This window comes from Jaculus jaculus, chromosome 1 (genome assembly GCF_020740685.1).
Source record: "Jaculus jaculus isolate mJacJac1 chromosome 1, mJacJac1.mat.Y.cur, whole genome shotgun sequence".
NCBI classification, from domain to species: Eukaryota; Metazoa; Chordata; class Mammalia; order Rodentia; family Dipodidae; genus Jaculus; species Jaculus jaculus.
In genome coordinates, this window is record NC_059102.1 from 298,444,712 (window position 1) to 298,469,913 (window position 25,202).

General features: G+C 40.1%; 1 protein-coding gene across 1 annotated transcript in view; it reads right to left on the bottom strand.

Moving 5' to 3' along the window:
- The window catches only part of Soat1 (sterol O-acyltransferase 1), a 70,288-nt gene that overhangs the window by 2,278 nt on the left and 42,808 nt on the right, over positions 1–25,202 (bottom strand). The window contains exons 5-15 of the mRNA XM_045137049.1: positions 23,601–23,660; positions 17,000–17,107; positions 14,581–14,863; positions 13,469–13,547; positions 12,742–12,823; positions 11,851–11,896; positions 9,952–10,081; positions 6,142–6,239; positions 4,914–5,012; positions 1,656–1,791; positions 912–1,057 (exon numbers count right to left, since the gene is read on the bottom strand). Of these exons, the coding sequence (XP_044992984.1) occupies positions 912–1,057; positions 1,656–1,791; positions 4,914–5,012; positions 6,142–6,239; positions 9,952–10,081; positions 11,851–11,896; positions 12,742–12,823; positions 13,469–13,547; positions 14,581–14,863; positions 17,000–17,107; positions 23,601–23,660 (1,267 nt within the window). The remainder of the gene's footprint in view (positions 1–911; positions 1,058–1,655; positions 1,792–4,913; positions 5,013–6,141; positions 6,240–9,951; positions 10,082–11,850; positions 11,897–12,741; positions 12,824–13,468; positions 13,548–14,580; positions 14,864–16,999; positions 17,108–23,600; positions 23,661–25,202) is intronic.

The window sequence follows — 25,202 nt, forward strand, 5'->3', positions numbered from 1 at the left end:
CTTCTTTCTCTCTGCTTGCAAATAAATAAATAAAAATATTTTTAAAAGAAATATACAGTTAATTTAATTGAGTTTCTGAGAATTGGTAGCAAGAATTTAACATTGCAGGTCTAAACACTGAAAGAGAGGCTGGGGAAATGGCTTGGCAGTTAAGGCATTTGCTTGTGAAGCCAAAGAACCCCAGTTCAATTCTTCAGGTCCCCACATTATCCAGATGCACAAGGGGGCACATGCACCTGGAGTTTGTTTACAGTGGCTAGAGGCCCTGGTGCACCCATTCTCTCTTTCTCTCGATCTGCCTCTTCCCCCCCTCAAATAAACAAATAAAATATTTAAAAAATAAAAAAAAGAAATATACAGTTAAAATATCCAGAGGTAACCTATCCCCACCCTACAAATATAGATGAGTTATCCACCTATAGCTAACAAAGCCCTAAGAATAAATAAAACTAAACATAATTACAGAAAAAAGAGAAAATAACAAAACAAAAAAAGTAAGGATCAAGAGAAATGGTATCTTGGGCTCATAGTATTATGTAACATTTTTACAAGAGCATATCACTTTGAGGGAAAAAAGATGTAAAAAATGTACATGTTTTGGTGGTAAAGACATACATGTGGTTGACAAAACCCTAGAGAATGCCTACAGATAAAGAAGAAAACCATAGGAGGGCAAAGAGGCAGGGTGGGGGGGGGGCAAAAAGAAGATGATTAAGAAGAAAAAAAAAAACAAGAATCAGCAGCATTCAATGAATAAAACCAAAGAAATGAGAACTCTCAAGAATTTCACAGCAAGACTGAATAATAAACTACTGTTTCTATTTTCTAATTCTGTTTTAACAAATCCACCCTAACCTTCTCTAGTATTCATCTCCCTCACATTGCCCATTCAAGCAGGATTTTAAACTCACATTTTTCAGAGGACAGTGCTGACGTGCATACCACTCTTGAGAATAGAAGCACAGAATGACTCCATGGCCCAAGAAAAGGGAAGCCCATACCATAATGTTCCAAATTGGCCTTTTCCGACTATCATTGACAATGAAGTTAAAGGCCACTGAAGTTGGAAAAAAAACAAAATAAACAGTTATCAAAACATAATCCATTAGCAGACAAGAGGCCTTACATATCCTCTGTTACTATCTCATCATCAGTGAGCCTCAGCCAGTCATACACGTGCTTAATCCTGGTCATTCCTTTCATAAATAGAACTGAAGCTTCAATGTTAAACTTGTTAAATCAGAAATTAACAGTAGATCAATAGTACTCACAGCAAGTAAAAATACATTTCATGGAATTATTTTTATTCTGATTTTTCCTTCTCCCTATACTCCTATACTCTCCCTATACTCAAAATCTGGCCCATTTTCAGGAGTGCATGCTGACAATGTTTCAGCAGGGAAGCTGCTCACAAAAATAGCATTCATGGTCTATGGCCACAGTAGTGTATCAGTGATGCTCGAGAATCTGCCTAGTTCCTCTCCGCACTTCAGTGTCTAAGCACCTTGGGGCAGAGCTGTAGATAATTCAAAATCAACATTCTGACCACTGATAAACTGAAACAGTATTTCCACCTACCTTTTCTACATTGACTTCATAATTCCTTTCTAATTTTCTCCTGCAGTGTAATGCCAATAGTATGCCCAAACACTTACTTCCAAAGAACATGAAGAGCACGAAGAGCACTGGGTAGAAATAGCTCAAGCAGACAGCCAGGGCATATTCATGCACTACAGCTGACAAAGCAAACACAGCCAACATGGCGGCAGATTTGAACCTCTTCGAGAAAAACTAAGACACAAAGAAAATATAAAGGGTATTTAGAAACAATTTTAAGTAAGCATGAATTAGATAAAATTAAATTATCACATGCTAAAGGTACTTTGTCCCCCATAAACTCGTGTGTTCTGAATGTTTGAACTCCAGCTAGCAACAACAGAAAGCTGGTAACAAGAAGTGGGGTCATTGCTGCTAGAAACCTGTGTGGTTTTTGGCTTTTTGGAACTGACTTGTGGGAGGAATATGGGAGGATTTGAAACCTTGGTCTGAAAATTGCCTTGCAATGCTGAAGTCAGAGTTGACAGACCATTCTGGTCAGAGTTGACAGACCATTCTGGTCAGAGTTTGAGATACCTACATGCAAAAAGAACAATGGACTGTGCTGGCTTGACTTATGAGGGGAAGAAAAAGCTTTGTCCAGACTGGACTAGAGGCAATTTGTGTCAGAAGCTTATTGCAACTTCCTGTGCCCGGAGAACTTATGCAGGGTTGTGTTACATAGAAATGGACTGGTATGAGCAGGATATGATACAGAAAGAAATAAAATCTTTGGGCCAAAACTGTTGGCCATTCAGCTACAATTCTTTGACACATTAAAACTATTGAGATTGGGCCACCTGTTTTGCACTAGGACAGCAGAAAGAATGCTGACTTTTTTAAAAGGGGGGGGCTGCTTGACATGGTAGAGTATGTCTTTTTTTAATCCCAGCCCTAGGGAAGGCAAGTAAGGAAGATCGATGTGAGTTCCAGACCAGCCTGAGACTACATAGTAAATTCCAGGTTAATGACTGAACCAGAGTAAGACCCTACCTCAAAAAAAAAAAAAATAAAACCCACAAAAACAGGGAGCCTGAATGCTGAAGGAGTGACCTGGTATTCAAAGTCACCTTTATTCCCAATGGATTAACATGTTTCATAGTCCACCTGGTACTATGGGGCATAACAAATGCAGGAAAGATAGGGTGATTGGATTTGCAATGCAGTTTTGTTCTTTGGAAATGGCTACTGGGTGAAGCAGGTTTGTTGTAGTCTTGTGTGGAGGGCTGATGGCGCATGGAAATGACCTGTGGGTGACAGCAGAGACCCCAGTCAGGACGGTGAGAGGGCCACCAAGGAGAGCTACTGGCTCAGGATGGACTGTTCCCTGAGCTGTGAGCAATACAGCTGGAAGGACTGGATTGGAATTCCAGTGTCTTTATCACTGGTTAGATGTCAGACTTGGAGCTACAGGATTTGATGTTTGTCCTGTTTGTTTTAGATACTGTATTGGTTTATTCTTTCCTTGTTATGCCCAATGTCATCTTGGACTATGGGGATGTTTAAATAGTATTTGGATTGATTAAAAACTATGGAGACTTTTAGAGTTGGGCTGAATCCATTACATTTTTACATTATGGGTAATAATCAGTTTATGGGGACCAAAAGCAGAATGTGGTGGTTTGAATTGGATGTCTCCCATAAACTCAAGTGTTCTGAATGCTTGTTCCCCAGCTGGTGGCAATTTGGGAAGTGGAGACTTGCTACACAAAGTATGTCATTAGGGGTGGACCTTGAGGTTTATTAACCCCCAGGTTGCCAGTATTAGTTGGCTCACTCTCCTGCTGTGATTTCCACTTGCTGTGGCAGAGGTGAGAGCCAACCCACACTCATGCCAAGTTTTCCCCTGCCATCATGGAGCTTCCACTTGAGACTGTAAGCCAAAATAAACAACTTTTCTCCCATAAGCTGCTTCTGGTCAGTTGTTTTGTCCCAGCAATGCAAAGGTAACTGCAACATACCTATTTAAGTATATTTGACTTTCCAAACTTGCTCCTTGGATTGTTCAAAATCTACTAAGATAATAACATAAAACCCACATATGCTCATTACTCTAATTTGAATATAATATGCCCTCCCAAAAGGTTCAAGTGTTGGGGGCCTGGTCTCCAGCTGGTGGCACTATTTTGGGGAGTTCTACAAACTTTACAAAGTGGAACCCAGCTGAGAAAAGTAGGTCACTGAGGGAATAGTCTTATGGTGATCTTGTCCCCTGAGCCCTTCTTCCCCTTCTCGCTGCTTCCTATCCTTCATGAATGAACAGTCTCTTCCACTACATACTTCTCCATACAAGTACTAATCAGGTCCACTCCTGCTTAGCTTGAGACCAGATGACAGTACGTTCAGGTGGTATGGCTGTACACTTCACCACATACTATTTCTCTAAGATGTTCTGCCTTACTATGGGCCCAGAAACACAGAGCCAAGTGACCATGGACTGAACCTTCTAAAACCATGGGCCAATATAAAGCCTTTCTCATTTAAGTTATGTCAGGTAGTCTATCAAGTGCAAAACTACAACAAAAAACTCCTAAGCATCTTTTAAAAGTTATCTTTCAAAACTTTTACATTCAAGCTGGGTGTGGTGACACACACCTTTAATTCCAGCATTCGGGAAGCAGAGGTAAGAGGATCACCATGAGTTCAAGGTCACCCTGAAACTACACAGTAAATTCCAGGTCAGCCTGGGCTAGAGTGAGACACTACCTCGAAAATCAAAAATAAATAAATAGATAAATAAAACTTTATGTTAAAAAACATGGGCATATTTTCAAAACTTTCCATTTTGTTCTGTTGTTTCATACTTATATTCTCTCAAGGCTGGCGTCAAACTAATGATCCTTCTACCTCGGCATTATAGTTGAGATTCCAGACATGTACCATAGCACCAGGCTCCAAAACATTAATAATTAATTACATTTATATTTGTAAGTTACTATGGTTGAAAAAAAGCGTTTTTATTTGTTTTGGTTATTTATTGGCAATGAGATGCCTAAGAAATGGTCTGCCATTGGTGCATCACTTCAACTCCACACAGCCTCCAAGAACTAGTACCTTATAATCAGGTAGAATAAAATCCAGAGGAAAACATGGCATAGTTCTAGTTCTGTACATAACTAGTTTCCATGTAGTAGTATTCAATATATATGAGTTCTTAGATGTAAATTTCACATAAGAATACAGACAAAAAAGAAAAAAAAAATCACCCTTTCTTCACAAACAATTAGGGGAAACTTTTTACAGCTTGCACAATACTAATGCTTTCTGGAAAAGCATCTCCAGGTCTTAAATAACATCAATTACATCTTGCTGCTTACCCAGAGGAGGTCCTTGTAAGCATAGTAATAGAGCCAGTCATGGACTACCACATTCCAGGTCCTGTAGTAGTTGGAGTATGATGTAGAATTCCACCAGTCCTGAGGGGAAAAATAAAGGATCAAAGCATACAGCAAAACCCTTGAACATTCCCAAAGAACATGCCATAAGCCCACAGTGTACTGTGACAAACTGTTACATCAGACACTAATGCCAGAGAAATCTAAAATGTTATTTTGGTTATTAGTATTCAATCCCTCATTACTCAAGTGCTATATATAAAAATTCTACATTCATTTTGTCTTGTTATCAAACAAGTTATGACAGAAGATACAGAACACAGAGAATCATTTAAATCTCATGTTCAACTTGACAGCATCCAGTCAACTCCTTCCCCACCTTGCTAAGCATGGGAGAACTAGAAAGTGAAGAGGTCACTGAATGTTAGTGCCAACAAGCTAATTGTTGGTACCATAAAGAGCAACCTTTAACTATCAAGATGTGAGATGGTGATTATCTCCATGTCCTGGGGTCTCTTTCTGCATTTCTTGCTCCCAGTTTTAAGATGGGACTAACAGAATCAGACATCCTAGATTTGCAACCTACCCACTTACATCTTTGAGAGAGGATTGTTAGACATGGAGTATTTCCAAAACAATATACGAAACTTGAAGAGGCTGGATAAGTTACAGAACACTACAGTCCACTCTGGTTTTAGTCTAGAACAAGTTTAGCTTCAAAAATGAAAGAGTATTTTAAATACAATTAATACCTTTTTGTTTGTTTGTTTTTCGAGGTAAGGTCTCACTCTAGCCCAGGCTGACCTGGAATTCATTATGTAATCTCAGGGTGGCCTCGATCTCACAGTGATCCACCTACCTCTGCCTCCCAAGTGCTGGGATTAAAGGCATGCACCACCATGCCTGGCCTCAATTAATACATTTTTTAAAATAAAAGAGGGAAAGTTATTTCTTTCATTAACTGCTCAACAGTCTTACATAGAAAAATTTGTTGAAGTCACTCTTAATGCACTAGATAGCAAGTTTCCAATGAACAACAAAGAGGTTTCATAATATCCTCTGGACAAATGCTTTTTTACCACAATCACCAATACAGTCAGAGGATGTAGTAGAAAATAGAAAAAGCTGGTGTTATTAGCTAACAGCGCTTGATATTTAACAATGAGGATACCAAACAAAATGTGAAAAGATGAGGCCAAGTATACATTACCTTATAAAACATTCTGTCTCCAAAGCGTAACATCTCAGCAAAGGCATTGAGCCAGCAGTGCAAAAAGGCAAAAAAAGAAAGGAACAGCATCAGCACACCTAAAAATAAGATTGACAATATGAAGTCTTTCAAATAGTTCATATTATCAAGCCATTAATAATACAGCATCATTTGCTTAGTTGGGCTGAGTTCATAAAGTGTGAGTTGCCATTCCAGTTTACCCATTCCGGAGATCATGTAGCACATTTTTTTTTTTTTTTTTTTTTTGTGATTCAGTCTAGTGTTTATTTTATGTTATGGCAGGTACACTTGAATTTCAAAGTTTTAAAACATATAAAAAGTGGTTAGGGACTAACATTTGTATCAACAGTTGATAAATGCTAAGATTGCTTATTATACAGCAGGATACAATGGTAGTGCTAATGCCAATAGGGCACCATGGAAATTAGTCTAGAAATTACCACGAGGCTTTATACAGGCAACAACATGTGCTGCTGTTATAGAGTTTTGAAACAAGATCTGCTTTGAGTGCTACACAGTCCTTAATGTAGCACATTTTTAAAAGTTAATTAAAGCCAGGTGTGGTGGTGCACACCTTTAATCCCAGCACTCAGGAGGCAGAGGTAGGTGGATTGCTGTGAGTTCAAGGCTACCCTGAGACTACATAGTGAATTCCAGGTCAGCCTGTGCTAGAGCTAGAATGAGACATTACCTCGAAAAACCAAAATAGAATAAAATAATATAAAATAAAAGTTGATTAAAACAAATAACTTATTTCTGAGTGATTTTAACTGAGAACAGATGAGCCCAGAGTGTTGTTATGAAATGCCTTCTAGAACCTGCAAGCTCCTCTCAGGGTCGCCTGTTTTGCATGAATGGTCGCCCCCGCATGCTGGATGATTCTGCAGAATAAATGCTCTTTGTTTTTACATTAAAAAGAAAGAAAGGAAGGAAGGAAGGAAGGAAGGAAAGAAGGAAGGAAGGAAGGAAGGAAGGAAGGAAGGAAGGAAGGAAGGAAGGAAGGAAGGAAGGAAGGAAGGAAGGGAGGGAGGGAGGGAGGGAGGGAATGCCTTGAAGGCTGGGGAGATGGCTTAGCAGTTAAGGTGCTTGTCTGCAAAGCCTAAGAACCCAGGTTTGATTCTCCAGGTCTCATGTCAGCCAGATGCACGTGGTGATGCATCCGTCTGGAGTTTGTTTGCAGTGGTAGAGGCCCTGGTGTGCCCATTCTCTCATTCTTTCTCTAATAAATAAATAAATAAAAATAAAAATCCTAAAAAAAAAAAAAAAAAAGAAATGCCTTGAGGACTGGAGAGATGGCTTAGCAGTTAAGGTGCTTGCAGGCAAAGCCAAAGGATCCAGGTTTGATTCCCCAGGACCCACATAAAGCAGGATGCACAAAGAGGTACATGCATCTGGAGTTTGTTTGCAGTGGCTGGAGACCCTGCCATGCCCATTCTATCTCTCTGCCTCTTTTTTTCCTCTCTCTCTCAAATAAATACATGAATAAAATGTAAAAAAAAAAAAAAAGGAAGAAAGAAAGAAAGAAAAAAAGAAATGCCTTGATATGCAGCTTAGATTGGCACCCAAAACCCGTTGATCTAAACCACTTGTTTAAAAAATTTTGCTCTCTCTCTCCATTGAATATGTGACAATTCTGGAGACATTTCCAATTGTCGCAGCTATAGAGCTATTATTACCAATATTTAGATGTTAGAGGCCATCATGCTGCTACAGTGCCCAAAATAATCATTGCAAACAAATTAACAAGTTCAAAATGTTACTAAGTCACATGGTTAACTTATCTGACCTAAACTTAAGCCAGTACCTCTCACTCCAGTATTTATTGTAAACATCAGCCATATGGGACTCTGCCAGTCCAAAACACTCCATGTCTTTATATCATCCTTCTGCCTAGCAAAGCTTCCCACTACTTCCCAGCAAGGTAAATGCCAATCTTATTCCAAAACTCAAATGTTAAACGTCAAGCCAGGTGTGGTAGCACATGCCTTTAATCCCAGCACTCAGAAGGCAGAGGTAAGTGGACTGCCATGAGTTCAAGGCCACCCTAAGACTACATAGTGAATTTCAGGTCAGCCTCAGCTAGAGTGAGACCCTACCTTGAAAAGAAAAAAAGTTAAACATCATTTTTCATATGAAACAAAGTCCGTAATTCCTTTTTCCTACTTAAATAGCACATATTACCCTGCTCTGTAAAATATCCATTTCCATGGCCACTTAAATATTTCTATAGTGTCTGTCATATGTGACACAGTATGGGATAGACTGAGACTAGCTTTAAGATACAATCAAGAAATCTGTAGCTGTGTGAATAAGATACTCAGGGGAAGACATCTCTGTTATAGGGACAGATGCAGTTCACTTGGAGAAATCTTGGGGGCAGTCAAGAAAGGGTATTGGAAGCCTTTGAGAAAGCAAAGGAAGAGAGACCATGATGGCAAAACATTAGAGACAAGATGAAGAGTAAGTCAAAGAAACCATAAAGTAGATGGGCATGGTGGCACACGCCTTTAATCCCAGCACTTGGGAGGAGGATTGCCACAAGTTCGAGGCCACCCTGAGACTGCATAGTGAATTCCAGATCAGCTTGGCCCCGAGGGAGACTCTACCTCAAAAAAAAAAAAAAAGGAACCATAAAGTGCTTGCTTCATGAGGGTAGATGGTGTTTATTAATGAATACACAGTAGATGCTCAAGTGTAAGTACGTGATTAAAGTTACGAGATGGAGATATGGCTAGAAAGCAAACAGGTAAGAAATAGTATAGACTGGAGGGATGGCTTAGCAGTTAAGGCACTTGCCTACAAAGAAGAACCCAGGTTCATTCCCCTAGGACCCTCATAAGCCAGATGCACAAGGCAGCATATGTGTCTGGAGTTTGTTTGCAGTGGCTGGAGGCCCAGGCCTGCCCATTCTCCCCCTGTCTTCCTCTTTCTCTCTCTCAAATAAATACATACATAAATATAATTTTTTTAAAAACAGGGCTTTCTGAAAAATAAATAAACAAACAGTGGCTCATGAGATTTCAAAGCATCATCAAGTATCCAAGGCTACATGGAGGTCACACTGGATCAGAGCTGTACCATCTGCTGGGGTTAGCACCAGGAGGTTACTAGTGATTAATCTGTTGTTGTTTCAAGGTAGGATTTTGCTCTACTATAGGCTGACCTGAAATTGACTATGTATTTCAGGGTGGCCTTGAACTCAGGGCAATCCACCTACCTCACAAGTGCTGGGATTAGAGGTGTGTGTCACCACACCCAGCTACTAGTGATTTCAATAAAAGACATTTCACTGGCCTGGTGAGACTTTGATTAGAGTGAACTGAATAGTGAAAGGGAAGATACAGAATAAATATGAACTGTTTACTATTAGAGAAAGCAATAAAAGCCAGTAGATGCCTGGGAAGATTGTCTGGAGCTGGAAGGGCACTTAACATCTGACCCAGATGGAAAAGGGATGAAGATGGGTGGATGTAACAATAAATTTGTGGAAAAAACAAGGAAACCAGCCAGGCATGGTGGCACACGCCTTTAATCCCAGCCGTTGGAAGACAGAGGTAGGAGGATCACCGTGAGTTCGAGGCCACCCTGAGACTACATGGTGACTTCCAGGTCACCCTGGACTAGAGTGAGACCCTACCTTGAAAAACCAATAAATAAATAAATAAATAAATAAATAAATAAATAAATAAATAAAAGAAAGAAGAAAGAAAAAACAAGAAAACCAAAGGTGCTCAGCTTTGTTTTCCTTCTGAACATATAAACAACCCAATTGACAGGAATCCATGTTACCTGGCAAGATGGAATTAAATACACACAGGACCAGAACACGGGCACTGAAGGGCTCCTGTTTGATATTCCGAAATAACGGGGCACAGAGCCTTTCAAAGATGTAGTACACATAAAACAGGCAACCAAACACCTGGAAGAGAAAAAAAATTTAAATAATGATGGCTTGATAAGAAAATGCTCTTTCTCCAAAAGAAGTATGCGTCATCCTTAAACTGATGGTTTTTAAAACATATGCATTTATTTATTAGAGACAGAGAGAATGGACACACCAAGGCCTCCTGCCACCGTAAGTGAACCCCAGACCCATGCTCCCCTTTGTGTGACTGACTTTACATAGGTGCTAGAGAATTGTGCCCAGGTCAGCAGGCTTTGCAAATAAGTGACTTTAACCATTCAACCATTTCTCCAGCCTGATGTTTTACATATAAATTACATTTAACTTTGGAACATAAGTGCTAAAATCCTTCAGAAAGGTTATACAAGCCTAGTTTTTGCCTTTTCTTAATCTTCTAATGAATGACATTTTGTTTTTCCTTTGAGTCCATGATTGGCTAGGAAGGCAGGAAGAGCTTAAACTCGCACCCCTTCTGCTTCACCCTCCTGAGTTTACTGGCATGTGCCGGCACAGATGTCCCAAATGACATTTTTAAAAGATCAAAGAACTTAAGCTGGGCGTGGTAGTGCACGCCTTTAATCCTAGCACTCGGGAGGCATAGGTAGGAGGATGCCTTGAGTTCAAGACCACCCTGAGACTACACAGTTAATTCCAGGTAAGCCTGGGCTAGAGCAAAACCCTACCTCGAAAAACAAAAAACAAAAACAAAAACAAAAACAAAAAAAAATCAAAGAACTTGTCTTCCATACTACATGAAGCCTTGAACAAAAGGTGTATTTTATAACTGGATATTTGATTTAAACAAAATTTAAAATGGGAACTTCTAGGACTTATGATTCTGATGATGGGTGAGGGAGGAATGGGGCATATCAGACCACAAATGCACATATAAAACTTTCATCCATCTAATCAGGGAGGGGGAATTAATTTAAATGCTTATTGAAATGATCAATAGAATTGGTTTTTGAAGAAACGACTTTTTATGTTGGTAAAACAAATATCATCTTTATACTGTGCTAGTATACTAGTACTTCACACTGTACTTAAAAAGAACTGCTGTGGTCTGGAGAAATGGCTTAGCAGCTAAGGTGCTTGCCTTGACGCCTAAGGACCCATGTTCAACTCTCCAGATCCCATGTATGCCAGATGCACCACATATGTCTGGAGTTCAGTTACAGTGGCTGGAGGCCCTGGTGGCCAATTTTTTTTTTTTTTTTCTCTCTCTCTCTCAAAATAGGGGGCTGGAGCTGGGTGTAGCAGTGCACACCTTTCATCCTAGCACTCAGGAGGCAGAGGTAGGTGGATTGCTGTGAGTTCAAGGCCACCCTGAGACTATACAATTACACAGTAAATTCCAGGTCAGCCTGGCTAGAGCAAGATCCTACCTTGAAAAACTAAGCCAAACCAAATCAAAACCAACAAAAACCACTAGAGAGATGGCTCAGCAGGTAAGGTAAGGGCTTGCTTACAAAGTCTGATAGCTGAGTTCAGTTCCCCATACTAATTTAGAGATAGATGCACAAAGTGGCCCATATATCTAGAGTTTGTTTGCACCAACAGCAGACCCTGGCATACCCCATTCATTCTATCTTTCTCTCACATAAATATATAAATAAATGACCTAATAGAAAGTAAAAATAAAAGATGAATTATTTTGTATTTTTTTCAACAGAAAGCATTCTTGAGCTGCTAGTTGACATAAATTTACCAACATTTAAATAGATAAAATTATAATAAATATAAGTAAACAAGCAATAAATATTAGGCAGTTAAAAAAAGGTTACCTGTAAAAATTGCATAGCAACATAACCCCATCTTACAGAAGGAGTTCTAAAAAGAAAAGAAACAAAAGCATTTTTCTAAAATAAACTAATAAACTAAAATAAAAATTCAGTAAATTACCTCAGAATATTCTTCCACACAGAGTATCACTTATGGGTTACAGGTACAGCTTAGTGGTACAGCCTGTGTTTATATCATGAAGCTTAGGTTTAAGCTTCAACATTAAAAACATTTATTTATTATTTTTAAATTTTTAAAAATTAAAAGTATATTTATTGGTATATATGTATGTGGGCACACTAGGTCTCTTGCTGATATGAACAAATGCCCATCCGGCTTTACAGGAGTAGCTGGATAACTGAACCCAGGCCAGCAGGCTTTGTAAACAAGCACCTTTAACTACTTCATCCCCAGCTCCCTCCCAACATTTTAAAAATGACATCCGGGAGCTGGAGAGATGACTTAGTGGTTCAAGGTACTTGTTTGCAAAGCCTGAAGGCCCAGGTTTGATTCCCCAGTACCCACATACAGTCAGATGCACAAAGTAGCACATGCACCTGGAGTTCATTTACAGAGGCAGGAGGGCCTGGCACACTCATACTCTATTTATCCTTTTCTCTCTCTGTCTCAAATAAATAAATAATGACATCCAAGCATCCAACATGGTAAGGACATCCTAGCTACTAAAACTATGTAAATTACTCAAGAACTACTATCGTCAAGTAGAATTAGATTGCTAGAATAAGCATTGGAGGATTCTTATGCCAGACAGAAAATGAGTCATATTCAATTCTCTCTGTAGCCCTATATCAAGTGGCCCCTGCCAACCTCCTCCCTCACCTGTGGCATACCTCTGGCGCTCACCACAGCTCCACCCCATAGAACACTGTTACCTGGGATAGCTGTCACGGTAGATAAGGGTAGGAGCAAACAAGAAGTACAAGTACTGGTTGACTGTGGGTATTGGAACCGTGCCTAAAAAAAAAAAGGAACCCTATTAGATCTAGATCTAGATCACAAGATCTTTGATTTCTTCCAAAAAACTTTAGAAGAGCAGAAAAGAAAGAAAACATAAGGAAGCACAGGAAAACAACATGACCACTTAGTCCATGTTGTTTGCTAAAGTGGCTTATTATTCTTGCATTAGCTGAGCACTGCCAATCTCTCTGAGCATTATTATGACTAAGATAAAACTTCTGGTGTGAAGCAACAATTAGCCGAGAAAACAGGTACAGTAATAATGAGGCTATTAACATTCCCTGTTACAGAAGTCTAATGATAATTGTTTTTACATTGTAGACATAAGAACAAAACAGAATAATCAGGGAATAATGAGTCTTCCAAGTCAAGTGTATTTTAAAATGGAAACATGAACCGGGCGTGGTGGTGCACGCCTTTACTTCCAGCACTCGGGATGCAAAGGTAGGAGAATCACTGTGAGTTCAAGGTCACCCTGAGACTACATAGTGAATTTCAGGTCAGCCTGGGCCACAGTGAGAACCTACCTCGAAAAGCCAAATAAATAAATAAATAAATAAAATTAAATAGAATGGAAACACCATCTCTACACCAAAGGATGAAGCAGCTCAGCAGTAACCCTGTGAGGTAATAGTTACCTACTTGATTTTTCCTTGGCTGCATTCAGTACCCGTGGCACATTCTCTCTGACAAAGGAATGGGCCTTCATTATCAAACGAATCTGCAAAAGAAAGAGGGAAAAATAAATTTTCTATTATTGTCTTATCACCTATAACCAACACCATAAATGCCCTAGATAATATACAAAAGAACTTCTTAATTTTGCATACATAATCCAAGGTAACATCTTTGGATAAGGCAAACTTGAAAATTAAAAAATTAAAAACTACAATAAAACAAAAACTTCTATAAAGAGACATGTAATTACTCAGATTATTTTGCACATCAAGACACTATAACAGATACATTGTAAATTTAGAAATTAGGATCTGGAGAGCTGGAGAGATGGCTTAGTGGTTAACGTGCTTGCCTGCAAAGCCTAAGGACCCATGATTGACTCTCCAGATCCCATATAAGCCAGATGCACAAAGGTGAGGTAAGCACAAAGTTGCACATGCCCACTAGGTGGCACAAGCATTTGGAGTCCAATTTCAGTGGCTGAGGCCCTGGCATGCCAATTCTCTCTCTTTCTCTCTCTCTCTTAAAAAAAATTTAAAAAATATATAAAGAAATTAGGATCTGGGGGACCACAGAAATGACTTAGTGGTAAAAACACTTGTTTGCAAGCCTTATGCCCAGGTTCAAATCCCCAGTACCCACAAAAAGCCAGATACACAAAGTGGCACATGCATTTGGAGTTCTTCTGAAGTGGCAAGAGGTCCATTCTCTCTCAATTAATTTTTCTTTTTAAAGGAGATCTTACAGGGTGTGATGGCCCATATCTTTATCCCAGAATTTAGGAGGCCGAGGTAGGAGGATGGCTTTGAGTTAAAGGCCAGTCTGAGACTACATAGTGAATTCAATGTCAGTCTAGGCTACAGTGAAACCCTACCTCAAAAAACAAGAACTAAAACAAAAAATAACCCACAAAACAACAAAAACCACCTCTAAATTCTATAGAAAATGGCACAAAGAGCCACATATAAGAATTTACCCAAGCTAACGTGGCTAAAACAACAATATTGTCAGTATTAGATCCTTGTTGTTATTATTCTAACCAGCACAGCAGTGTTCTCAGACACTCAAAACCTTACCTGCTCAAGTATAACAATGAAGCGGGATGCTGGTGGCAGTGCATATGTTAATACAACATACGTTGGTGCAAAACCTAGAATTCCAAGCTGGAAGAGTATGAAAAGGAGGCCATGAGGAAGAGAATAGATCAGTGGGTGAGAACTCTTGCTGTAGCCATTGGCCCAATGTTGAAACAGGAAATAGGGAATTGCAAGTGTAGACAGGAACATGCCCCACCATGTCCAAATAACAGTAGGAAGTTTGCCGAAAGCATAAGCCACGAGATTGAATTCAAGCACGAGTCTGGGAAGAAAAGCACATAGAGAAGTGAATTTTTAATACGCATTGAATTTAAGGAACTCAAAACTTTCACCTTCAAGATTTTCAACTTTAGGAAGTAATGTAACACATCAAAGTCATAGATTAATATTTTGCCACACAGAAACTCTACCACTATAACATTCTGCTTCACAATGTCTCAACCACAAATTCTGTAAAAACCAAATATATTTTTGAACCAAAGATACCTAAGGAAATAAGGCTATGAACTTATGAAAGATTAGAATCTAATATTAACATTTTTTAACTCTGAAATGTTTTCTAAAATATATTTTATTTATTTATTTGAGAGAGAGAGAGAGAGAGAGAGAGAATAGGCATGTGAGGGCCTTCAGCCACTGTAAATGAACTCCAGATGTATGCCCCCCTATGCATCTGGCTTACATGGGTCCTGGGGAATTGAACTGGGGTCCTTTGGTTTTGTAGGCAAATGCCTTAACCGCCCAGCCATTTCTCCAGCCCTAACTCTGAAATATTTTATAACCAAACATTCAATAGCAATCCACGTATAAGGTGATTTTTCAGACAGAAACAAATGGTCATAGTTCATGTCTATTAATATGCTATTTCAGGGCTGGAGAGATAGCTCAACAATTAAAGTGCTTGCTTGCGAAGCCTAACAACTTGGAATCAATTTCCCAGTACCCACTTAAAGCCAGATATGAAGTGGTGCATGCATCTGGAGTCTGTTTGCAGTGGCTAGAGGCCCTATTGTGCCCATTCACTCTTTGTAAGAGGATCACCACGAGTTTGAGGCCAGCCTGGGGCTACAAAGTTATCTCAATCAATACCAATGTTAATAATTAATATGGTAAGTCTATTTTCTAAGAAAGTGCAAAATTCAATTTATGATTTTATCATATTGTCATTTAAGTTATAACTGTTTTTTGGTGTATGGGGGTGGGTGGGTCTTATGTAGCTCAGTCCAAGCTGGCCTCAAGCTCACTAAGTACTTTAGGCTGACCTTGAACTCCTGATTCCATATTCCAGGGGTTGGGATTATAGGAATAAGTCACCAAGGCAGATTTTACAATTGATGTTTATTTTTATTTCTTTATTTTGGTTTTTTAAGGTAGGGTCTCATTTTAGCCCAGATTGACCTGGAATTCACTATGTAGTCTCAGGGTGGCCTCCAACTCACAGCGATCCTTCTACCTCTGCTTCTTGAGTACTGGAATTAAAGGTGTATATCACCAAGCCAGGTGTGATTTTTACATTAAAAAGAAACATGAAGCCAGGCATGGAGGCACATGCTTTTAATCCCAACACTTGGGAGGAAGAGGTAGAAGGATTGCTATGATTTCCAGGCCACCCTGAGATTACATAGTGAATTCCAGATCAGCCCGGGCTAGCGCTAGACCCTACCTCAGAAAACCACACACAAAAAAGAAACATCAAATATCTTTTTTTATTGCAGTGGGCTACTTATTTTAAGTAACAGTATTAAATATATACCACTAAAAAGCTGACATGTATATAAAATTCTCCTATTTGGGAAGTTAACTACTAACATTTGGTCATGTTCTACCATAATAGAATATTTTAAAAATAAAAGTAATAAAATTTCTTTCTCTTTAGTTTCATATTTGAGGAGACAAGTCATCGCAAATCAGTTGGTTTGGGATTTTTTTTGTAGCAAATATAACCAAAGTATACTTTTCAAAAATTGAGTGAAAAATATTTTTAAGGGGGGGGCTGGACGGATGGCTTAGTGGTTAAGGCATTTGCCTACAAAGCCAAATGACCCAGGTTCAATTCCCCAGGGCCCACATTAGCCACATGCACAAAGGGGTGCATGCATCTGGAGTTTATCTGCAGTGGCTGGAGGCCCTGGCGTGCCCATGCTCTCTCTCTTTCTCTGTGAAATGAATAAATAAATAAAATAAAATATTTTAAGAAATTGAGTGAGACCTAAGCTGGGTATAATGGTACATGCCTTTACTCCCAGCACTCATGAGGCAGAGGTAGGCCTGCCAATGACTTGAAGGCTGGCCTGAAGCTATAGTGAGTTATTGGTCAGCCTGGGCTAGAGTGAAAGCCTACCTTGGAAACAAACAAATCTGTGAATCAACTAGCCAAGTATCCACTTTGTTGTCTTACCTTCCTTCATCAATGTAATCTACTACAAGTGTGCTGAGGATAAAGATGATGAGGAGGGCAATGAACATGTGATAAATCGTTCTGATGTGGTCCACTTCAAACAGCTCGCTGTGAATGTAATTCAAACAAATCAAATCAATGATCTATACTTAACTATATTCAATTTAAAACAACACACAGTCTAGACATGTTTTTAAAGCAGTATGGGAGATGCACAATTCACCTTCTGAAAACATCTCAAAAAGAATTTTCAATGAGCTAGAGAGATGGCTTAGTGGTTAAGGTGTTTGCCTATGAAGCCAAAAGAACCAGGTTTGATTCCCCAGGACCCAAGTAAGCCAGATGTACAAGGTGGCACATGTGTATGGAGTTTGTTTTTAGCAGTCGAAGGCCCTGGCAAGCCCAATCTCTCTCTCTAATCTGCTTTTTTCTCCCCTCCTCTCTCTCAAAAAAAAAAATCTCATAACAGAAAAACAACCAGTAAACACACACACAATATTAAAACTGAAATACATAAACTGGCCATGGTACATACTCCCATATTCCCAGCACTCAGGAGGTGGAAGCAGGAGGATTAAGAACTTAATACAGGGCTATATAGCAAATTTGAAGGTAACCTGGGCTACATGAGACCTTGTCTCAAAATAATAATAATGATAAACTTGAAAGACAATAGCTGGGCAGATAGACCAGTAGGTAAAGCGCTTGCTGTGCAAACGTGAAGACCTGGGTTCAGATCTCCAGTGTCCATGTACACAAACTGGACAGGCCTGGTGCTTGATGCATGCCTATAACCCCAGCTCTGAGAAGGAGAAGATGGAAATCGCAAGATCCCCGGGGCTTGCTGGCTAGGTAGTTTAGTAGAATTGGTGAGTTCTTAAAGAGATCCTGCCTAAAAAAATAAGGTGGAAAGCTGGGCGTGGTGGTGTATGCCTTTAATCCCAGCACTCAGGAGGCAGAGGTAGGAGGATCACCGTGAGTTCGAGGCCACCCTGAGACTCCATAGTAAATTCCAGGTCAGCCTGGGCTAGAGAAAAAACAAAAAGGAAAAAAAAAAAAAGGTGGAAGAGCAGGGTGTGGTGGCACACATGTATAATCTCAGCACTCTGGAGGCTGAGGTAGGAGTTTGGGACTAGTCTGGAGCTACAGAATAGGTTCCATGTTAGCCTGGGCTAGAGTGAGACCCTACCTCAAAAAATGGCCCCCATAATAAAAATAAATAAGGTGGAGAGCCACTGAGAAAGACACCTGACATTAGCCTCTAGCCTCCACACATGTACCCCTGAAATAAAGGGAAATTAATTACATAATAAATCAAGATAAAAATACAATGGATTCTTAACTTTTCTCTCCAACAGAAAGATACTGACACCCTAGAAAAGGCATGGCTTCCAAACACTTATATAAACACCCTGCATACTGAAAACCATCAGAAATGGTTTTCCATGTGAGCACACTGAAAAGAGGAAATACAGAAACCAGCTCAAAACACTATAGAAAGTGTGATTTAACCATCAGACATAAGTTTGCACTCCTAACCTAAACATTTACAAATACTTTCTACTTGCTTTCTTTATTATTTAAGAGAGAGTGTGTGTGTATTTATGAGGTGAGAGAAATCAGACTGGATGTGCCAGGGCCTTTGCTACTGCAAAAAAATTCCAGACATGTATCATTTTGTGCACCTGGCTTTACATGAGTTCTGGGAATCAAATCTGGCCAGCAGGGTTTGCAAGCAAGCACCTTTATAAATAGATGACTTGGGCTCAGCAGTTAAGGTGCTTGCCTGTAAAGCCTAATGGCCCTAGTTAGATCCCTAGTACTCATGTAAAGCCAGATGCACAAAGTGACAAATGCATCTGGATTTGTTTACAGTAACAAGAGGCCCTGGCGTGCCCATTCTCTCCCTCTCTCATTGCAAATAAATGAATAAATAAAAAGGTTTTTAAAAAATATATACCTGAGTCATCTCCCTAGCCCTGCTTTTAACTCACAGATTGATACTTAAGACTAGGCTAATTTTCTTTAAAAATATATATATTTTTTATTAATTTGCAAGGGGAGGCAGAAAGAGGGAAGGAGAGAAAACAGGCTACCAGGGCCTCTTGCAGGTACAAACTCACTCCAAACACATGTGTGACTTTGTGCATCTGACTTTATGTAGATAATGGGGCATTAAACTCAGGCTAGTAGGCTTTGAAAGCAAGTGCCTTTAACCACTGAGCCATCTCCCCACCTCCTAATTTTCTTTTAAAACACTACAGTGACCTTCTAAGAGAATTTTCCTAGTGTTTTAACTTTGTTTTTAGAAAATGGTATAAAGGGCTGAGGAGATAGCTTAGCAGTTAAAGCACCTGCCTTAAGGCTCTATGTTCGACTCTCCAGATCTCATGTAAGTCAGATGCACAAAGGTGAGGCAAGCACAAGGTCACACATGCCCACTAGGTGGCAAAAGTGTCTGGAGTTCAATTTCAGTGGCTGAGGCCCTGGAACTCCAATTCTCTCTCTCCCTCACTCTCAAATTAAAAAAAAAATTTTTTTAAAAGAAAGAAAATGGTATAAAAACTGCCAGTGTGGGCTGGGTATGGTGGTGCACACCTTTGATCCTAGCACTTGGGAGCCAGAGGTTGGAGGATCACTGTGAATTCAAGGCCACCCTGATACTCCATAGTGAATTCCAGGTCAGCCTGGGCTACAGTAAGACCCTATAGCCTCTGAAGAAAAAAAAAAAAAAAGAAAAAAGAAACTGCCAGTGTGGTGGGACAACCTTTAATCCTACCACTTGGGAGGTTGAGGTAAAAGGATGGCCCTGGGGCTACAGAGTGAATTCCAGGTCAGCCTAGGCTAGAGTGAGACCTGCCCTCAGGGAAAACACACACACACACACAGACAAACACACAGACACACCCACACCCACAGTATGAAGGCATTCTAAATGACTTTTTTTTTTTAATAAGAGAGAGAATTGGCACACCAAGGCCTCCAGCCACTGCAAAAGAACTCCAGATGCGTGTGCCATCTTGTGCGCATGTGCAATCTTGCATGCTTGCACCACCATGTGTATCTGGCTTCTGTGGGATGAGGGGGGCGGGGTGGAATATGGGTCCTCAAGCTTTGCAAGCACCTTAACTGCAAAGCCATCTCTCCATCCTTTTTTTTTTGGTCTTTTGAGGTAGGGTCTCTCACTCTAGCCCAGCAATTGGGAGGCAGAGGTAGGAGGATCACTGTGAGTTTGAGGCCACCCTGAGACTACATAGCGAATTCCAGGTCAGCCTGGGCTAGAGTGAAGCCCTACCTTGAAAACCCAAAAATAAATAAATAAATAAAGCCTATTACAAACATTCCTCCATACAGTCCTCTACTGCTCTCTGCGCAAAGACTTCTCTGTCACAATCCTACTCACCTCCCATTTCAAAACCATAACATGGCCAAAACTGAGTTTGTTTGTTTTTTTTATTAAATGTTTAGAAAACTATAGCCACCTCACCCAGACTAGAAAGCACAGATCAATTTGGCATATAACGTAAATTTTGGTAAACAGAAGGTGCATTTTACAAGAAAGGGAAATTAAGGGACTAAATATAATTTTTCATCAACCTGTCTTAATAATTATTAATGCAAGGTTAAATTTTAACAATATTCCAAAGAACACTAGGACATGACTAAGGACATGAAAGAAATATGTAATGTCTGGGCTGGAAAAAATGGCTCAGAGGTTAATGGTGTTTGCCTACAAAACCTAATGACCCAGGTTCAATTCTCTAGGTCCCACATAAGCCAGATGCACAAAGTGGCACAAGAATTTGGAGTTCATTTACAGTGGCTGGAGGCCCTGGCACACCAATTCTCATTCTTTCTCTCTCTCCCCTTGCAAACAAACAAATAATTTAAAAAATAAGCCAGGCATGGTGGCACACACCTTTAATCCCAGCACTCTAGAGGCAAAGGTAGGAGGATCACCGTGAGTTCGAGGCCACTCTGAGACTACATAAGGAATTCCAGGTCAGCCTGGGCTAGAGCGAGATCCTACCTCGCTTCTACCAAAATGTACCCTTTAGTGATCAGTTCTTAAATGAAGTCAAGTACCATAAATTCATAAATGAAGTCAGTAGAATGTAATTTTTTGTTTGTTTGTGACAGGGTTTCATGTAGCCCAGGCTGGCCTCAAACTCCCTTTGTAGCTGAGGGTGATCTTGAATTCCTGCTCCTCCTGCCTCTGCCTCACACTATGGTACATTAAAAGGCTTTTTGTTGTTTTTTTTTTTTAAAGTAACTGAGGGGGCTGGAGAGATGGCTTACCAGTTAAGGCACTTGCTTATGAAGCCTGTGGATCCATGTTTGATGCTCCAGGTCCCACGTAAGCCAGACACACAAGGTGATACAAGTGTGCAAGGTTGCACATGTGCACAAGGTGGCACATGAGTCTGGAGTTTTATTACAGTGGCTGGAGGCCCTGGAGTGCCAATTTTCTCCTTCTCTCTCTCTTGCTCTCTCTCATTAAAAAAAAAAAAAAAAAAAAAAAAGCCAGGCGTGGTGGTGCACACCTTTAATCCCAGCACTCAGGAGGAAGAGGTAGGAGAACTGCCATGAGTTCGAGGCCATCCTGAGACTACAAAGTGAATTCCATCCAGGTCAGCCTGAGCTATCTCGGAAAACCAAAAAAAAAAAAAAAAAGAAAGAAAGAAAGAAAGAAAGAAACTAAGGGCTGGAGAGATGGCTTAGTGGTTAAGGTGTTTGCCTGCAAAGCCTAAGGACCCAGGTTTGATGCCAGAAACCCACGTAAGCCAGAAGTACAAGGTGGCACATGTGCCTGAAGTTCTTATGCAGTGGTTGGAGGTCCTGGCATGCCCATTCTTTCTCCCTCTCATAAATAAATAAATAATTTTTTTTTTTTTAAAAGTAACTAAGCCCAGAGTGGTGATGCAAGACTTTAATCCCAGCACTTGAGAGGTGGAGGTAGGAGGACCACTGCAAGTTTAAGGCCAGCCTGGGACTATAGAGTGAGTTTCAGGTCAGTGTGGGCTAGAGTGAGACCTTTCTTCAACCTCCCTCCTCCTCACAGAAAAGTAAATTAGAAAACTATCAAGACTTGCTTTAAAAAAGAAAAAAAAGACGGCTGAAGAGATGGCTTAATGGCTGAATGCTTGCCTGCAAAGCCCAAGGATCCATGTTCAACTCTCCAGATCCCAAGTAAGCCAGACACACAAAAGTGAGGTAAGCACAAGGTCGTACATGCCCACTAGGTGGCGCAAGTGTCTGGTGTTTGGAGTGGCTGAGGCCCTGGCATGTGCCACTTCTCTATCTCCCTCTCTAAAATAAATAGAAGAAAAAAACGTGGGAAAAAGTCATATTAAGAAGGTGGCAATTCCCACTCTTTCTTGAAGTGGCTCACCTGATTACAAAGCTGTCTGGGAGACAGCTTAGCAATTAAAGGCACTTGCTTGCAAAAACTGACACCTGGGTTCAATTCCCCAGTACCCACGCAAAGCCAGACACACAGAGTGGTGCATGCATCTGGAGTTCATTTGCAGTGGCAAGGAGACTCTGGCATGTCCACACTTTCTCACTCACTCTATCTGCCTCTTTCTCTGTTTATGTATCTAAAAAATAAATAATGTTTTCTGTTGGTTTTTTTCAAGGTAGGATCTCATTCTAGCTCAGGCTGACCTGGAACTCATTCAGTCCCAGGCTGACCTTGAACTCACAGTAATTCTCATAGCTTTGTCTCCCTAGTGCTAGGATTAAAGGTGTGTGCCACCACAACTGGCAAATAAATAAATAAAAATATTCTTTAAAAAAAGAGCTATTCAAGTGTGGGGTGGGGAGGGAGGGAATTACCATGGGATATATTTTATAATCATGGAAAATGTTAATAAAAATTAAAAAATAAAATAAAATAAAATAAATGGGCTGGAGGAATAGCTCAGCTATTAAGGTACCTGCCTACAAAACCTTACAAGCTGGGTTCTATTCCTCAGTACCCATGTACAACCAAAAAAAAAAAAAAAAAAAAAAAAAAAGAGCTGTTCTAAACTGGGTGTGGTGGTGCATGTCTTTAATCCCAGCACTATGGAAGCAAAGGTAGGAAGATCACCATGACTCTGAGGCCAGCCTGGGACTTCAGAGTGACTGACAGGTTCAGTCTGGGCAAAGTGAAACTCTACCTCAAAAAAAAAAAAAAAAAAAAAATCAAAGAGTAAGCAAGAGTCAGGTACAAAAATGGAATACTAGGGCTGGAGGGATGGCTTAGTGGTTAAGTCATTTGTCTGCAAAGCCAAAGGACCGTGGTTCGATGCCCTAGGACCCACATTAGCTAGATGCACAAGGGGGCGCATGTGTCTGGAGTTCATTTGCAATGGCTGAAGGCTCTGGCGTGCCTGTTCGTTCCCCCCCCCTCTCTTTCTCTCTCTCTCTCTCTCTCTCTGTGTGTGTCAAATAAATAAATAAAAATAAAATATTTAAAAAATGGAATACCAAACCTTATGACTGACATGCATATTGAACAAATATTTAATATTTATAGACTAGGAAATGATTCTATCAATCAGGACAACTTTTTAAGACATCAAATTAGTAATTAACAAAAAAGTAAGAAACTCACTCTAAGAGAGATCGCCGTGCAATAAAAATCTTCCCTTGTTCCGGAGGTGCTCTCAGATCTCTAGAAAGAACAATGACAGCAAATTACAATGAAATATAAGTAATTCAAGTATTGTAAGAAACTTAATTCTGTGGGTAAGAAAAAGAATGTTAGCAACCGTAACACTATCTTTTCACTGTGACTGGGTACTATGTTGAGGATTTTATTCATGTTATCTCACTCATCCCTCAACAGTGTGCATGCATACCTATCTAGGACAGGAAAGATGTCAGACACAACTGAGGCAACACTCAAAGAGTCTCCACAATGCCCTGTGGGAAGGCATTTCCTCTATCACATTTGCCAACACTCTTCTTAGTCCTGAGATCCCTGGAGATCACAGATAGGCCTCTAGCCATACTTGACTCTACGTCATAAACTGCTACTGGTCTGTCCTCCAAACTGCCCTGATGTGCATGATACTATTTCTAGTGAGGACTTGCAATACCTTTCAACAGCCTCCTGATATTATCAGCTTGCCTCTTGGTACTGAAACTTCACATTTTAACACCCAGTATACCATTTTTTTAGGATCCTTTGTACCATGGTAACAGTGCTGTCAATCATTCCTTCTCAAAATTGTTCTCCAGAACAGGAGGGACTGGCAAAGAGCCCACAGGGCATAAAACAGAAAAACCCAGAAGAGCAAATTTATCATATATTAGCCTTTGATAGCCTTTATTATTCTGGATGACTCATCAATTGGTAAAATATGTATAACTGCATTGTACTTTATTACAAGTACATACTCTAAGAGAACAAAAGCAACAGAGTGATAAGGCTATGAACAGGAACTCTGGGGTCAGATTCTGGATTCACACTGCTGCTGTGGGATCTTGAACAGCAGTTAGGGCTTTCTACACTAATCTGTAATTAGAAGATAGCTATAGAATCAAGCTCATGAGAGTCACTGTTTGGTTTAAATAAAGTAAGACAGAACATTCAACAAGACTTGGCTCAATTTTGTTTGTAATCCTAAAAGGTATACATGGTCATTATAATCCTCATGTTAAGGAAGAAAAATTCACTGGGCATGGTGGAGCACGCCTTTAATCCCAGCACTCAGGAGGCAGAAGTAGGAGGGTCACCATGAGTTCAAGGCCACCCTGAGACTACATAGTGAATTCCGGGTCAGCCTGAACTAGAGTGAGACCCTACCTTGAAAAAAATAAAACAAAACAAAACAAAAAAGAAAGAAAAATTCAACCTTCAAGGGATTACATAACTTTCTCAGTATCACACAGAGCCCATTAAAAGTGGAGACAGGGTGTGACCTTGGCATTTTCACAGCACTCCACATTCATAACACTGAGCTATACTGGAGTAGATATTTCTATTACAAGAAAATAACAGGGCTGGAGAGATGGCTTAGCAGATAAGGTCCTTGCCTACAAAGCCAAAGAACCCAGGTTCAATTCCCCAGGACCGACATAAGCCAGATGCACAGGGTGGCACGTGTGGCCGGAATTCCTTTGCAAGCATACCCATTCTCTCTCTCCCCTCTTCTCCCCTTTCTCTCTCTCTCAAATAAATAAAAGTTTCTTTAAAAAAGGAAAAAGAAGA